Here is a 16,432-nt window from a genome sequence, read left to right on the forward strand (position 1 = left end):
TGCACTGAGGAAAAAAAGGAAGAGTGAAAGTGAACTTTAAACTCTCCTTGTCAGCTGACTGCAGATACAATGACTGTATAACCACTTCACTATCAACAAGGACATAAAGCACACCACCTGCAAAATGGAGTATTTATTTGTTATTCTTTACCTTGAATTATTTGGCTCATCATACAGGTTTTGTGATGGGCTCTGAGGAGCTCTGAAACAAAGAGTCAGAGAGTCACCAGGTGACTTTTCAGGTTCCACAACAGGGAGAGTTTTGGAGCTGTGGGACAGGCCGGCTGGTAGGGCCAGGTTGAGTTGAGGAATGTCAGTACGTAACAGGGTGGTGTAGAGAGAGGGACGGAGGGAGGGCGCCTATCAGAGGAGGGACAAAGAGCAAGAAAGGGAGAGAGAGTCATAAATGCAATAATTACAGCTTAGGCAGAAAAAAGTGACGTACTCTGCTGATTCAACTGCGTAGCTAACAACTGTCACACTGACAGCCAACACAACAATTCTCTCTCTCTCTCAGTTGTTGTTTGGATTTACTTTTCACCAGATCTTTTGATTTTTCAGTCATGGATTTGCTCTTGGATTCTGGCTGAGTTTCTCCCATTTTTCTCAAAGTCAAACAGAATTTCCCTGACTTTTCTCTGAAAGTAACAGCAAGCCTTTGCCATGTCTGTGACTGCCCTGTTCAGGAGCAAGTTGTGGCAGAAATCACAAAATGCCTCGGAGAAGCATCCACCACCTGCAGTTCAACCCAGCCGCGAAGATGACGAAGATGAAGATGACACAAAATCGGGGTTCAGCAGGGATACTTGCCGCAGGAACTCTCGCTTTTATCGGTCCATGAGGAAGAAGAGGATCCCATCTGAGCAGCCTGACAGTAAGAAAACATGATCTGAATTTTCACACTGTTTTTTCAACTGTAACTCAAATTTGTGGAACTTTTCTCAACTTTTGTGGCCCTGAAGGGTTTGGTTTCCGGCCCAATTCTAACCAGTGTGCCCATCATGATGAATGCTTTGACAGGCTCCATTGGAGAGCATCACAGCATATGCATTGGTTAAGAACTCAGTTCTGTCTTTACTACTAATCACTCCATTCCCGGAGTAAAGACAACAATGTGTAGAACAACAATGTACTGTATACATACAGTACATTGTTGTTCTACACATTGTTGTCATCTGGCACCTCATTCAAATGAATTGAACTGGAACAAAGGCTTGGTGCTCCTATCCCTAGATGAAAATAGAACCTGAGAAACTAGTTTGGATTGAACTTCACCATTGTCTGTAATGACAGTGCTTTCATTTCTAAAGGTCATGATTTCAAGCTAAAACCAATTGAAGTTTGTATGTTGAATTAAAGCAACCAAATATTAGGTTGACATCAGAGTCTGAAATCATTTGGAAAGTAGTTATATTTGCCAATTTGAGATCAATACTCAACAGCCTTCAGGAAGCAGAATCACATCATCTGAATAAAAGTGATACTTAATGTGCCAAAACAAAGGTATTGTTCTGGTGTTTTTATCCTGTGCATAGTCATCTAAAGGAATGCACCATATTCACAGAGCCACACCACATGCAACAATAAAGTGTTCGGGCTTAGACTTTGCCCGGCATCTCGGAGAGGCCTCAAAGGGAGGGATTGAAGAGATTACTTAATACATAACCAGTCAGCATCAGCCTTACAAATAAAAAAAAGTACACTTCAGTCATAAAAGAGTGAGGCCTGATAACAAAAAGTCCCAGAAATCCAGCCACATGATAATCCATTGACATGGAACAAGGAAACTAAAACCGGTAATGCATTTTCAGAGGCAGTCTCCAGTCCTAATGCTAAATTCTGTTCATTGAATTACATTTCCTGATGTTATCTCCAGGTATCAATTAGACCACACTGTTATACGAATAGTACAGAATTGTGGAATGAGTAATTGCAGCAGAGAAAAGACTGATCCTTAAGAATCATCACCATCAGAATACTTTGATTATGCCTGGGGAGATTCAGTTTCGTGACATTTGTTCCATATTATAATTAAATAAGATAAAATAGAATTAAAATATTTATACAAATATAAGAAGTTAAGCACAATATACAATAAAAGATACAAATAAATAAAAAAGCAAATAGTAAGAATGTTTTGGGGGGGTGGGTTAGTTGTACATCAAAAGAACAGGTTAGTCAGTGTTTTCAGAAGAAAACAGGATTCATGAATAGTGTCTGGCAACAACAAAACTCAAGGTACAGTAAACGTCATTCTGCTGTCACACCCCGAAGAGTTACTTTTTCAAGTCTCATCAAGTCTTCTTGTACTTTTAGTGGCTTTGCCAGTGATGAATAATCAGGCTTGCAGTGTTTCCCACATTAAACTGCATGTTTTGCAGTACGCATAGACTTTTGTCAACTCCCCATGTCTAAACCCATCACTCAGTCATTTTATGATAGAATTCAAAGGTCACAGAGAGAGGGAACGTCTTCTGTAATGAGACACAATTCAAATATGTTGTGTGTTATTAGAGGGATTTCTATCCAACCGTGTTGTATGCTTTTTATCAGACTGTCCTGAAGCATTGATGAGATGGTTTGAAATCAGTTCGAACTAGATTTAGAGCAGTGACAAGAAGTGCATAGGGACTGTGTCTTTACATAATTAGTAAACAGTGATTACAACACAAACAGCCTGTGAAGTGTTGAAACTGTTATCCAGCTTTATCAGATTATTTTACCAACTCAGATTGCTTCCTTGTGGCCCTGTAAGAAATGGCCCTGGGTTTGGAAACATATACAGTATTTAATTATATGCTTTTATACATTAAAATACTGGCAGTTTATAATTATATAGACTGTTGAACAGACATTGTATTTTTCTTATATTTCTTTCTTGTAATTTATTACGGGCTGCTTGATTTATACATCAGTGTATCCTCAGTGCTTTTAGTGTTTTATTTTGTTAACTCCGTCTTTTCTCAACTTTTTCAGAGGTTTTCCAAATAGAACTGTAGATACTGCGTGTATGTGTCACACATGGGCATGTTCAAGTCCAATTTAAACACACACACCCACTTACAGTTGGATTGCCACTAGCCTGCAGCACTAAACAGGTGTAAAAACCACAAAAACACTGGCACATCATTAGCTGATTGCACAATATGAATATGGTTACGTTTTTTCCTTGTCATAGGCTGAAAGCAATTTATAGTACTTTTGGTATCGGGATGAGGGGAATACAGCGGCATTTACAGACGAGCCGTGCTAGAATATGTTAAATGTTTATTGTACCCATATTAATGGCATTAAGTTTGCATTACAACGACTTCTAAAGCATACGTTTCTTTGTAATACTTAGAGCAAATAATCTTCCACTAAAGCTTAATGGTTACTCTGTGATTTGATTGTGTTTTGTGTGTGTGTGTGTGTGTGTTTGTGTGTTTATAACAGGTGATAGAAAACGAAGAAATACTGATTCTCACTGTTTTTCCTGATATACTACTTTTCATAGTGTAGTTTATACCCATTAATACAGTTCATACTTTATGTGTTCTTTATTTTTTATACCTGCCATATTTATATTATTATATCATACCCATATATCACACTGCACTTTACTACTTCTTTTGCACTCTTGGTTAGACGCTAAAGGCATTTGCAATGACAATAAAGTTAAATCTCATCTAATCTAAATACTTTTATTTTTCCTTCCCTTTTTCCAGATCCTCATTTGGACCACAGTCCGTCTAGCAAAGCGGGGCTCTCCCCCCCTAATGTTCTCACACCCAGAAAATCACCTTTGTTGCCCAGGGCTAGACGGTGAGTCCTCATGCCTCCAATGCCCAACCCTAACACTGAACACAAAAACGCCCGTAAAACAAACACGCACGTACAGGGCTTGTTTAAACTCTGCACACAATCCACTTTTTATACATACTACTTACTCTACGTATCGGATCTCGATCAGCACACAAGGCTATCCAGTTTGAAGGTCAACTCATTGAGACAGACAGCCGTCTCCTAATGAATTCAGTTTTGAGCTGAAGACTGTGGTCACAGGAAGCAGAATGCTGAAGTTTCAAGACCCACTACTGTTTTCTTATTTCAAAACAAGCATATATCTATAAGTCAACAAGGATACTACAGTCTGGCTTGTGGTTTTGAAGACATATATACAGATATGAAATATAACACATCATTACATTTTATGACAGTATTTAGCTGACACTTTTATCCAAAGCAACTTACATACACTTCAATAATCACATTCATGCCTATTGGAGAAATATGGGGTTAAGTCTCTTGCTCAAGTACACTTCGACATGTTATGTTCAGGGGCTGTGGACCGAACCACTTAACATCTTAATTGTAGGCATGCCATGCTGAACAAACAGGTTATAGACATGAGTCTCTCACTCACTTCAAGAGAAGGAGTCTGAGGTGAGGGAACAGAGGTCTAGCTTCTGAGTTCTCAATGTGACCATGAAGGAAATGCTAACCTTGTCCTCTCTGCTTTTTAGCATTTCAGTATGTGTGGCAAGCTTATATAGAGAACAATTTGTTACAATGTTGACCCTCAACCATAAAGTGGAGATGATACAAGCTGGTCTTAGTCTGATGGGAAAGAACGATCACGTTACTTTCAGTCAGTTATTCAGTGAATGTTTAACTACAACTTATCAAGTCAAACTGTTCTGAGTTTATCACTGGAAGAAACGTAACGTTTTATAACACCTGGGGTTACAGTAGAGGTTGCGACGGTGAACAGAAGGCAATAACTCCACCAGTTTAAGGGAATAACATACTTATAGATTATACATGGTAGAGGTTTGTCTGATTTCCGCTCTTTAAATTGGCAGTGATGCATGCACTTGGTTCAACTTTCTACAAGTTGCCAACGATAACTGGATTCCTCCAATAAACCCCTATCTGACCTTCATGACAGAAAGTACATGTAACAAAAAAAAGGCTAAAAGGTCAATAAACAACGTTTCATAACTTTCACCCACGCCTCACAGCCTTCGTTCAGCAGAGAGAGCTGGCTCAGGAGTAATTACTTGACCTGTGAGGAACTTGGTCCCATAACACAGTATCGCTGTTCCAATATGATCATCTTAACATCTTAAAGGAAGTGAAGGTCCTCCCTAACCGTTTTTTGGTCAAAGCTCCTGATGTAGTGTTCATTAAGATCCAAGGATAACTGCTAGATTTATTGTGCCAGCAAGATATGGCTCAATATCTTGATCATTTTTGTTGAAGCTGTGAGAACTGTGGTTCGGGATAATGCACGGTTCAACCAATCAGAAGGGTCAGTGCATTCCTTCCCTACAAGTTCACGCTGGTTTCTCGCCAAAGTGTCCTTGGGTGAAAAACTTAAACCATAATTTGGGCGAGAAACCCTAAATTGCTCCGGTAGGCATGTAGTCCATGGTATTCAAGTGTATGTAAGAGATTTTGGACAAAAGCGTAAAGGGCTGTCAACCGATTAACATATTTAATCGGGATTAAGCGCATTACTGTACACATTTGTTATACATGCAAATTATTCAGTCTTTTTTTATCTGTTTGAAATGTACCTTAAAGGGATATTTCCAAGTTTGTAATACTCTCATCACCATGGGAGTGGACAAACAGTGCACTGAAAAAACTGAAACGTTGATACTAAATGTATTATGTCAACAGATATCACATAACTGTATTAGGTTAGTTGAAAACAATAATATTAAGTTTAAATAAAACATATCTGTTTCAACTTAATATTATGGCTTTCAACTAACCTAATACAGTTATGTGAATTTTCATTTACATAATACATTTTATTAAAGTCAACGGTTCAGTTTTTTCAGTGTAGTGTGATGCGATGCAAATTATTTCATGCAGACCCTAGTCCTCCACAAAAAGCTGTAGCCACTCATTATCGATCACTGTTTAAAGTTTGTTGCTTGTGGAATAGTCCATGCGTCTATATGTTGCAGAATATCCAGAGTGGTCTGCTTTTGGTGAGGGGGGCCTCTCGGCCTCTCTGCATGAGCTGGATGGCTGGCCATCAAGTGGTTTTAAGACTTGATGTACCCAGTAAGGGCCTTTTATTTTTCCATTTGAGGTGTGATTCTGCTTGCCATACACAACATGTCTGCTGCTCCATTGCCTCCTGGTTTCCCAAACTTCAGGGCAGGCAGAGGGTCATAATCATAGATTATGTGCATCAAAATGAGTGGCATTAAAAAGGAATTTGTGTTTACTCGTTATTATGGCGTTAACTTTTACAGCCCTAATTACAGTATTAACATACCGTTTTTGAACTAGAAATGCTTCCTTTTAAGAATCCAACCAATGAGTTAGGACACTGAATGTCAAATACAGGCTGGCTGAAGGTTGCTGCACAAAAGCAATGCACTCAACTTTAAACAACTAGACATACAACTGTGAAAAACACATGAAATAGGTAGAGCTACTACAGTTTAGATAGGGCTGCTATAAATGTGATTCTAAAGTGTGTGTTTCTGCCTTCAAATGTAGCCCTCAGCTTTCGCCGCAGCTCCATCATTCCAGGACTCCGTTGCCAAGCAATGGGGAGGCCAGCAGCAGAGATGCTCTGTATGGAAAAGATGCTGTGGATAAGAGAAGAGGAGTGGGAGGAGGGAGGAGTTTGGACATATCTGCTGCCTCCAGCAGCAAGCATCAAAGTTTTACACAAGACATGATCCCTTACCGGACTCACGACATTCATAGCAGAGACATAAAACAGCTGTCTGAGAAAACAGCTGCAGCGTGCACTGTGCAGGAGGTCATAGGGAAGACCATGAACTCACCACGGACCAGCGTTGAGGGAGCAGACTCGGAGAACGCCAAGTTCAGGTCAGATCTAACGACTAGAAACAGAGAGGGGTAGAGGATGGAAATGGAAAGGATTGTTTTTTATAAAGATTAAACTGTGGGGTTCTGCTCCTGATCAGAAATACACTTTGTACTTTTGCTTGAGAGCAACACAATGACAAAGACAATGTGAGAAAATAGGTGATGGAGAGATTGGGCTGTGACTCATTGTGTGGTTGAGTGTTTTTATTTTCCATCCAATATTACAAAGAGGAATCTTGATACCTGGCTGTCTGTGTGCTGGAATGCACCAACAGCACTGCATCATTTTCACATTTGTTTTGTATTTGCACTTTAGGAAATGATATGGTAACAAGGCATGTATAATACATTGGAATACAGTAAACTAAAATACATTTAATAGCTAAACAAATATCCAGAAATCATAAAAAGAAAGCAAACTACACTGAACAAAAATATAAACGCAACACTTTTTTTTTTGCTCCCATTTTTCATGAGATGAACTCAAAGATGTAAAACATTTTCTATATACACAAAATAACCATTTCTCTCAAATATTGTTCACAAATCTGTGATAGTGAGCACCTAAGGTGTGCCTTAGGCTGGCCACAATAAAAGGCCACTCTGAAACGTGCAGTTTTGCTTTATTGGGGGGGTCCGAAAACCAGTCAGTATCTGGTGTGAGGGTTAGGGGTAGGGTTAGGGTTAGGGTAATGTTGTGAATTGAGTGGCCCATGGTGGTGGGGTTATGGTATGGGCAGGCGTATGTTATGGACGACGAACACAGGCCACTCAATTCACAACATTACCCTAACCCTAACCCTACCCCTACCCCTACCCCTAACCCTACCCCTCACACCAGATACTGACTGGTTTTCGGACTCCCCCCAGACCCCCCCAATAAAGCAAAACTGCACGTTTCAGAGTGGCCTTTTATTGTGGCCAGCCTAAGGCACACCTGTGCAATAACCATGCTGTCTAATCAGCATCTTGATATGCCACACCTGTGAGGTGGGATGGATTATCTCGGCAAAGGAGAAGTGCTCACTATCACAGATCTTTTCAGATTTGTGAACAATATTTGAGAGAAATGGTTATTTTGTGTATATAGAAAATGTTTTAGATCTTTGAGTTCATCTCATGAAAAATGGGAGCAAAAAGTGTTGCGTTTATATTTGTGTTCAGTGTAAGAAACAATAAGAACAGTAATGTATAGTTTTTCATTTGTCTTGTTTTTATTTTCTTTATTTGCATTTTAAGAAATTATATGGAAACAAGGCATTTATAACGAAATGAAATTCAGTGAATACTGAAATATAATACATAACTAAATCAAATACATGCATCAGAAAAAGAGAAAGAAAGCTGAAAAAACAAACTGATGAATAATCATTTAGGATATGGTAAACAGATACATTATTAATTCCGAATTTTTTTGTCACACCTAACTGGAAGGTCATTTGTTTGGTAGCATGACTTTTTTTTTTTTTTTCAGGTTACCCAGCAATGGAGAAGGCCCGCAGACAATCTGCCACAACCTCAACATCGTCAAAAACAATGGTGAGGAAAGACACACATATATATTTATATATATTCCACCCACTTTACCACCTCTCTCTTTTATTTGTGAATATATTATAGGACTAAGACTGAACATTGGTAAATCACACACACACACACACACACACACACACACACACACACACACACACACACACACACACACACACACACACACACACACACACACACACACACACCACACACACACACACACACACACACACACACACACACACACACACACACACACACACACACACACACACACACACACACACACACACACACACACACACACACCTCTCTCTAATGGACAACTTGATAAGGTTTTCAGCAGCTCCACTGAGCTGTGTCTGCTGCTGCCTATCAGGGACTCGTTCAGCAAGGTTGAGTGCCTCTCTGAGTTGTGTTGTTCGCTATGTACACAGGATAATGGTTATTTGCATAGATTTGTACAAATGTACTCAAGACGGCAGCTTACCCGCACGAGTAGTATGGTAAACAAATCTAAATCTCAACAAACAGTTTTGGTTTACAGATATTTTTACAGATACTGTTATATGAACAGTATGCACATTTCACTCTCTCTTATGTAAGTCTTAGTCCAGTTCTACGCCCACCAAAGCAATCTGCAGTATATGACTGAGGGAGATTATGCAACAGGCCCGTGTTGTTCAAAGTCACCTTGCCTCTTCATATACACATTGCCAATGTTCCCTGCAAATAGAGAAGCTGTTCTTATCTGCAAGTGTTTTACTTGCAGTTGAATAAACTAAAGCAAATCTACAATCACATGTTGCCACACATGCATTGAAATATGAAGTTGCAGAATGTATTATAAACATTCTTCTCCACAAAATGCAATGCTAGCAATATTACTGACCTTTTGAGCCGTCACTTGTGTCCTTCTGGTTTTGTCTGTTAGCCTCGGGTAGTTTCTGTTAGCTTTTAGCGATACCGTTAGCTAGCTAGCTGTGATGTGCTGCAACCCATTTTCCCCTTGGGGACTAATAAACGAATACTACTACTAGTACTATGGGTTCAAACAGCTCACTATGAATGTTTTAGAGATGGGTAAAGAAGTGTACATTTGTAAGGAGGTTAAATGACGGGACAGACACATTTTAAAATAGATGATCTTTGGTCCAAAGTCACCTATAACATTTACCTAATGTACTGCATATTGCAGTGAAACATTGGCTTGATTTCTACACTGAAAAATGTCAAGTGCAATATTATAAAAACGTTTGTTTGCCACAGTATAAAATACAATGGAAAAAACTCATTGCTTTTTGTCGATCCCTTGTGATGCTAACTCCTGGGTGGGCCTACAAAAAACCTTATTTGCAGTGAACACAAACGATCACCGAACCATCTGATGATTGCTTTGTATTTATCGAAGCGGATATTTATATAAAGATGTAACTTTTCACCCACCTATGCAATATTTATTTTGGATTAATACTATAATTACAAACAATCTGCTTGTTTAGCTTGCAATATTAACCCGTTAAGCCCGCGGGGACCCTGTTTTTTTTTTCACGACACTGTGTCTCAGGGCATCTTAATATTTAAAAACCTATTAATGTGTTATACCAGATTAACGAGAAGAATCTCAGCTAACTGACTATACGAACCATTTTTACCGAAACAAAACACAAGTCTCACAAGAAGCGTTAGCATTAGCCCTTAGCTAAAACGGGCAGATGCTACTTCCGGTGCTAACTAGCAAAAACGATCTTTAAAACTTAATATTTTCTGCACAAACTACATATCATCTGAAAGCTGATACTCCACAGATTATTGTTGTTATAACTATCATCACTGTAGGACACAAACTCACTGAGATATCAACCAGAACAGAGAAAACCATAACAATAATTATGTCTTACCGTTGCTGTTTTGTGATCAAAGCTCGTGTTCAAGGGAATAAAAACGCTTCTTAAGGTTAATCCAATGTCTATTAGTCACTTTAGAATTGTTCCTGATAATCTATCATTACATTCATGGCAGCAGAGTAGGTATAAAGTTTCGCAGTCCCGAGCTAATGCTGTCTCACGTGCTGTTTACGCAAACCTCTCTCTACTTGACGTAAGTGTTTAGCGGGACTTACTAACTGTCACTCGATTCTATTGGCTCTAACGGTTCAGAAAAGGTGTTAATCACCCACATCGACCAATGGGTTCCAAAGGTATGATCCTGCGTAGTATAAACTACGCCCGCTCCGGCTCCATTACGCATTACGCAGCCAGAAGGGACAGCTTCACCACCGAGGCGAGCAGGTGCTAGAGATGCTAGCTGACGATAGCTCATACCAGATGACTCTTCGTCGGATGATGAAGATCTCCTCCAGCCAGACCTGGATCCGGACAGTAGTGACTCGGATGTTGAACTTCCACCACGGGAAAGGTATGTAATCTCTCTGTTTTTATATATTACTTATGTGTTTGGTGGAACTGCGTCACAGTGCTAGCTTAGCCAAGAAGCTACAGGAATGATTAGGCAAAATGCTAAATAGTGTTACTTGTCTTTTTGGAGTTACATTTTCTAAATGAATGGCCAGTGAATGAATATATACATGTGTTTACTTATTTATTTGGTGTAATATTATTCATTTATAGTCCAATATTATCCTTTTTATATATTACTTTTGTGTTTGGTGGAACTGCATCACAGTGTTAGCTTAGCCAACAGGAATGATTAGCCAAAATGCTAAATAGTGTTACTTGTGTTTTTGGAGTTACATTTTCTAAATGAATGGCCAGTGAATGAATATACATGTGTTTACTTATTTATTTGGTGTAATATTATTCATTTATAGTCCAATATTATCCTATAAGTATAAGCCAGTGAATTAATCTAATCTCTTTGTTTTTCCACATTTGTTAGATGAGGAGTGACCCCAGCAGGACAAAGCCACACACCCAGAAGACTTTCAGGGAGCAGCTTGCTGCAGAATTGTTGGAGTTTGCTGAAGGCCCTGCAGAAGGCCCTGCACCTCCACCACCCCCACCTCCTCCTCCATCACTCACATGCATGTCCGAGTATTATGGGGAAGATGCCACCAAGGTCAGGAAGAACTGCAGGAGGGGCCTAGATGCTGGACTCACAAGGGTGAAGACACCTGTGTACTGTAGGAAGTGCCAGGTCCCTCTGTGCTTCACTGTCAAAAAGAACTGTTTCAGGGAGTGGCACGACCTAAATACTGGAACATTCAGGTAGGTATAAAGTTCAGGTAGGTATAACGTTTTGCGAGTGTTTATTTAAAAAAAAAAAATGTGTTGTTTTTATATACCTAGTGTGATTTTATTGTATAGTGTGTTGGTAAAATATTTGTTGTTTTTACAAACCTACAGTGTGGTTTTATTGTATAGTACATTGGTAAAATGTTTGTTTTTACATGCCTATAGTGTGTTGGTAAAATGTTTGAAATAAATCTGCCCCAGTTGGAGTCAAATGTTACCTATGTTTCTGTTTTTTTTTATTGTGCAAGTACACCTACACACAATGACCTACAGTGTGGTTTAATTGTATAGTGCGTTGGTACAGTTACATACACACAGCTACACTTACACATACACACCTACACATACCCACACAGCTACACACACCTACACATACCCACACAGCTACACTTACACATGCACACCTACACATACACACACACACCTACATTTACACACACCTAGTACACACACTCACACACACAAACATATATTTTTCAAAAAATTATTTAAAAAAAAAAAATCTTTTTTTTTTTTTTTGGGTGGAATGAATACCTATAGCAGGGGTGGGGAACCTTTTTCCTCTTAAGGGCCATTTCAATGTTTTCAACATCCTCCGAGGGCCGTACAAATGATTGACCTCTGCTTAAAAATACAAAAATCACAGCCCATTCATTTCACCTTTCTTTCATGCTGTGCAAAGAAAAAGCAACCTTTTAATCCAGATATCTCACCATGACTCGCGCATGCATTCACGTGCACGGTTGTGGCATGACCACCAAAACAGAAAGATATGGACACAAGATGTGTGCAAATGTATTTAGTTTCCTATTCATGTGGACATGAAGATTTTTGCACTTTGAGAGGAACATTAAGAGATCTATGGATATATTTCTCAACACCCATATGAAACAGAACTGTAAGCAGATTTATTTTTCTTTATGGATATTTTACAAATCATCCCCTTTAAAACTGTATTCTTGTTTATTAATAACAACTGTTTGTTACCATCATATAGTATTTTATACCTGTTTACTTTATTCTCTTATTTTTGTATAACTATAATGATCATATAAAGATGTGCCACAGAACAGATCGCCACTGGGCTTACAACTAAGACACAGCCACGCAAAAACTGCGGCATGTGTACGGCTCATAGACTGTATATATAAATGGACGTAGGGTCCGTGACGTCACCCATAGGATTCTGCAGAGTTGCCGTGAAGCCCTTAGTAGGCGGAGTCGGCCACTAACGGCTCGACGGTGTCGTCAAGAGTCTAACTCCCGCCTTCTCCCGCCTTCTCCAAATAAGGGCAAAGAGGCGGAGCCGAGGCGGGACAGGGCGGGACCTGCTGCCAACGAGCGTGACGTTCGAGTCCTAGCTCAGGCTAAGAAGCTAAGCTCACATGCTCTCAGTATCAATCGAATGTAAAACATGATTGATGAAAGTAGTAAATCGGTCAGATTTGACCCGAAGACAACAGGAGGGTTAATGCCATATTCACTTAGTAACGCATGAACAACTTTTACAATATTTCTATATAGTCTGTGTTGGTAAATGTCATCTAGGTTGCACATTTCCTGCTGAAATACATGCATACCAAGTCACTGCGTGGCACTTTGGTTTTGATAAAACAGTGTAGTTCCACTATATAAACGTTACATTCATAATCAAACGAGACAATCTGCAAGATAATTAGCTATTTGGTATTATTCTTAATGCTTGTCATTCACACGTTAATAAAATAAAATAAGTACCGATACATAGCAGAATAATTGTGGCGGTGTTCAGCTTAATAAGCCTTGCTCAACATAATTTATTTAGCTAATACTACAGCGGGCTGCAGGTGAACCAAGTCCGCGTTACGATGCATTCCTTGATCTCCAGTTATAACGCCGGACTCCGCCGCTGGCCGAAGCTAACGGAGCCCCAGGGTGCTAGCTACGGCCGCCGGGACGCGCTAGCGAGCTAGCACCCTGCAGCCCCGTTAGCTTCGGCGGCGTGGACTCCGGCGGCCCACCCCTTTTAATATTTGCTCCCGTTTAGCATTATGGGCGTCATAGCCATATAGTATAAAAGTCTTACCCAAGGCTGAATCATAAACTAAACTGTATATATGTATAAAGGGTTACGTCCTTAGCTGGCTAATAAGCGACATAACAGGCTAAGCTAACAAGCACACAAACACCTGCTAACGGGGTTAACATGTATAATATTATCATTTTACTCACCGAAAAAAGCTGAAAGTAGACTTCTTGGAAGATCTGTTAGTACATTCAAGCGCACAGCACGACATTTTAATTATCTGGTATTTGTAACAATATTCCCTAACAGGCACGATCACCATGAACACAGCTAACGGATCAAGTACAGTAACTACAACTAACTAACGTTGTAGCCTCTATGTTTGTAGCCTAGCAGATTGGACAAGTTGCTGTTAGCTGACAGTGAGGCACGTATCTGTCAATCAAAGTGACCACGCCCTAATGTATGCACAAACTTTAAGACCTAATATAAATATAAAGGGTCGCGTTCGAAAACAATTCACTCACAGATCCATAATCATGAAGGTGGAATCTAACTATATCGATAATAAAATGTATGGAGCCAGGGGTAGAAACATGTTTTTTTCTGCTGTAAAATCGGGCATTTTAACATGGGGGTCTATGGAAATTGCTCCTTTCTGCAGCCATCGCCTATCGGCCAATATATGAACTGCAGTGTGTGGCACTTCCGTATTGGCTTCCCGGCTCTACCCCACAGTTTGCCGCTTGGTACGGCTCCTTATCGGTACTGCAATGTTTGGAAGTGCAGGAGCGACGTTCTGGTGCTCTCCGTCAGAACTGCACCCCAGTCAGACAAGACATATACCACGTGATGACACGTTAGGCTTGTGTTGTGTTCAAGGAGCCTGACCTTGGCCAGGAAAAACAGGCACTCGCTTATTTAATTTTTTTGCGGTCTAGATTTCTTTAATTTTTTTCTTTTTTGCGTGTGTTTATAAATGACCTCGAGGGCCGTACCAAATTGTCTCGCGGGCCGTATACAGCCCGGGGGCCGCAGGTTCCCCACCCCTGACCTATAGTGATGATTCAATGTAATACAATGATTTTTATAGTCTGGTACCTGAAAAAGGTCAAATGGCACTGATGGAACCAAATGTGCCCAAAGCTTATTCTGCCTGGACTTTATTTTCATAAACCTCTCTAAAAAGGTCAAATGTCACTTGTTTTTGCCTCAATCTTGATACAGGGTACAGGGTATATGTTATACTTTGGATTCCTAAAGCTTTTAGGCTACTAACCCATCATTCAAGGTTGGTCTTCACTATAAGTAATGGGTTTTCTTTAGGCGGAGACAGGAATTTACATTTTTTTGCTATGTTCCATCTGAATTTACTCTGACACAGAAAAATCTATATTGATTCTGACACTTCTACATCCAACTCACAGATGTAACCTTGCTTTGATAACAACAATTATTCATATAAACCTTTTAGAAGTGAAGTTATAGTCATTTGTTCTGGGAATGTCATTTTCGAGCCTGAAACCTGAAAAACAGGCTCGGGGTTTAACAGGTTAAGTCCATTTATGGTAAACTATTAAGAAATATTGAATGCATAAAAGCCACACTTCTGTTATGATATTATGTTGTTATAAGCCCATTACAGAACACAATATCATCACATTATTACCAGTCGCCATGACAGAACGGTCAAAATCCACCTGTTGGCAACAGAAAAAAAGTATGGATTTGTTGGTACTTTAAATCTTAGTACAGTAGTTCTGAAGTAATACATATCATACAATTCCTCCTTAGTAATTCTATTTATCATTATTTTACAGTTTGAAGCCAGTGGCTCTTCTGCTATTTCGAGTGGTAATCCAGCCCAATTGTAACCTGACGCCTGACATCATTGTCATTGTAATTTGTTTCTCCAGCCTTCCTATACCAGGAATACCGGGACACGTCCAAGCAGCAGGAGATCGAGCAGCGGCGGCAGCTTGAGAACCTTTCTCCCCGGGTCTCTGCAGGGACTGTGGTGGAAGGGTCCGGTATGGTGTCCCCCCCAGTGTTACAGCTCCAGCTGAGGAACAGTGCTCGCTCAATGAGCCTGTGGCAGAACCTGGACGTGGTGCAGGCCAGCGGTCTGCTCACCCAGCTACTGCAGAAAGAAATCATAATGCAAGAGGTGAGCAAATAGGGAACAGGGTTATATGGATAGGTACAAACGTTGATTTTGAATACTGTGGTCAAGAGTGAGCATACAGTCATTCATTTTAGTATTTGGTCATTAACTAAAGTATTGGACGGAATAAAATGTTGACCTGACCCTTCATGAGGGGAATTGTCCCTACCCCATAGCATGGTAATCCATCTAACAGTTGTCGGGACATTTCACCTAAATACAAACCTCATGGTGGAGCTGGAGGACAACATTATGGAAAGTCACATCCTCTGGAGACCAAGAATGTCTGCACACAATTCTGTGCCATTATTAAATTAGTATTTCACAGGCTGAGTTTCACAGGCTGAGTTGAGTCTTTAAAATCATAAGGAGCATCCTCTGCATGTTTTTACCAAATCTGAAGGCAATCCATCACCTACATGATGAGATGTTTCACTATAACACAAACATGTCATCCTCACTGTGGCACTAGACTCGAGGAACAAATAAAGTGGACTTCATGGTCTGGGGACCATGAATGTCAACAAATGTCCATTTAATAGTTGCTGAGATGTGTCAGTCTGGATATAATTGGTGGATAGACGGGCGACAGACTGACATTGCCAAACATAGAGCCAAGATGCTAGCATGGCT

At 39.9% G+C, this 16,432-nt stretch overlaps 1 protein-coding gene across 1 annotated transcript in view; it reads left to right on the forward strand.

Annotated features, from left to right (window-relative positions):
* The first annotated feature begins 315 nt into the window (after positions 1–315).
* The window catches only part of ngef (neuronal guanine nucleotide exchange factor), a 29,240-nt gene continuing 13,123 nt past the window's right edge, over positions 316–16,432 (forward strand). The window contains exons 1-5 of the mRNA XM_034206411.1: positions 316–874; positions 3,708–3,804; positions 6,505–6,843; positions 8,318–8,382; positions 15,552–15,802. Of these exons, the coding sequence (XP_034062302.1) occupies positions 664–874; positions 3,708–3,804; positions 6,505–6,843; positions 8,318–8,382; positions 15,552–15,802 (963 nt within the window). The 5' untranslated portion in view covers positions 316–663. The remainder of the gene's footprint in view (positions 875–3,707; positions 3,805–6,504; positions 6,844–8,317; positions 8,383–15,551; positions 15,803–16,432) is intronic.

Source organism: Gymnodraco acuticeps, unplaced genomic scaffold, assembly GCF_902827175.1.
Source record: "Gymnodraco acuticeps unplaced genomic scaffold, fGymAcu1.1, whole genome shotgun sequence".
NCBI classification, from domain to species: Eukaryota; Metazoa; Chordata; class Actinopteri; order Perciformes; family Bathydraconidae; genus Gymnodraco; species Gymnodraco acuticeps.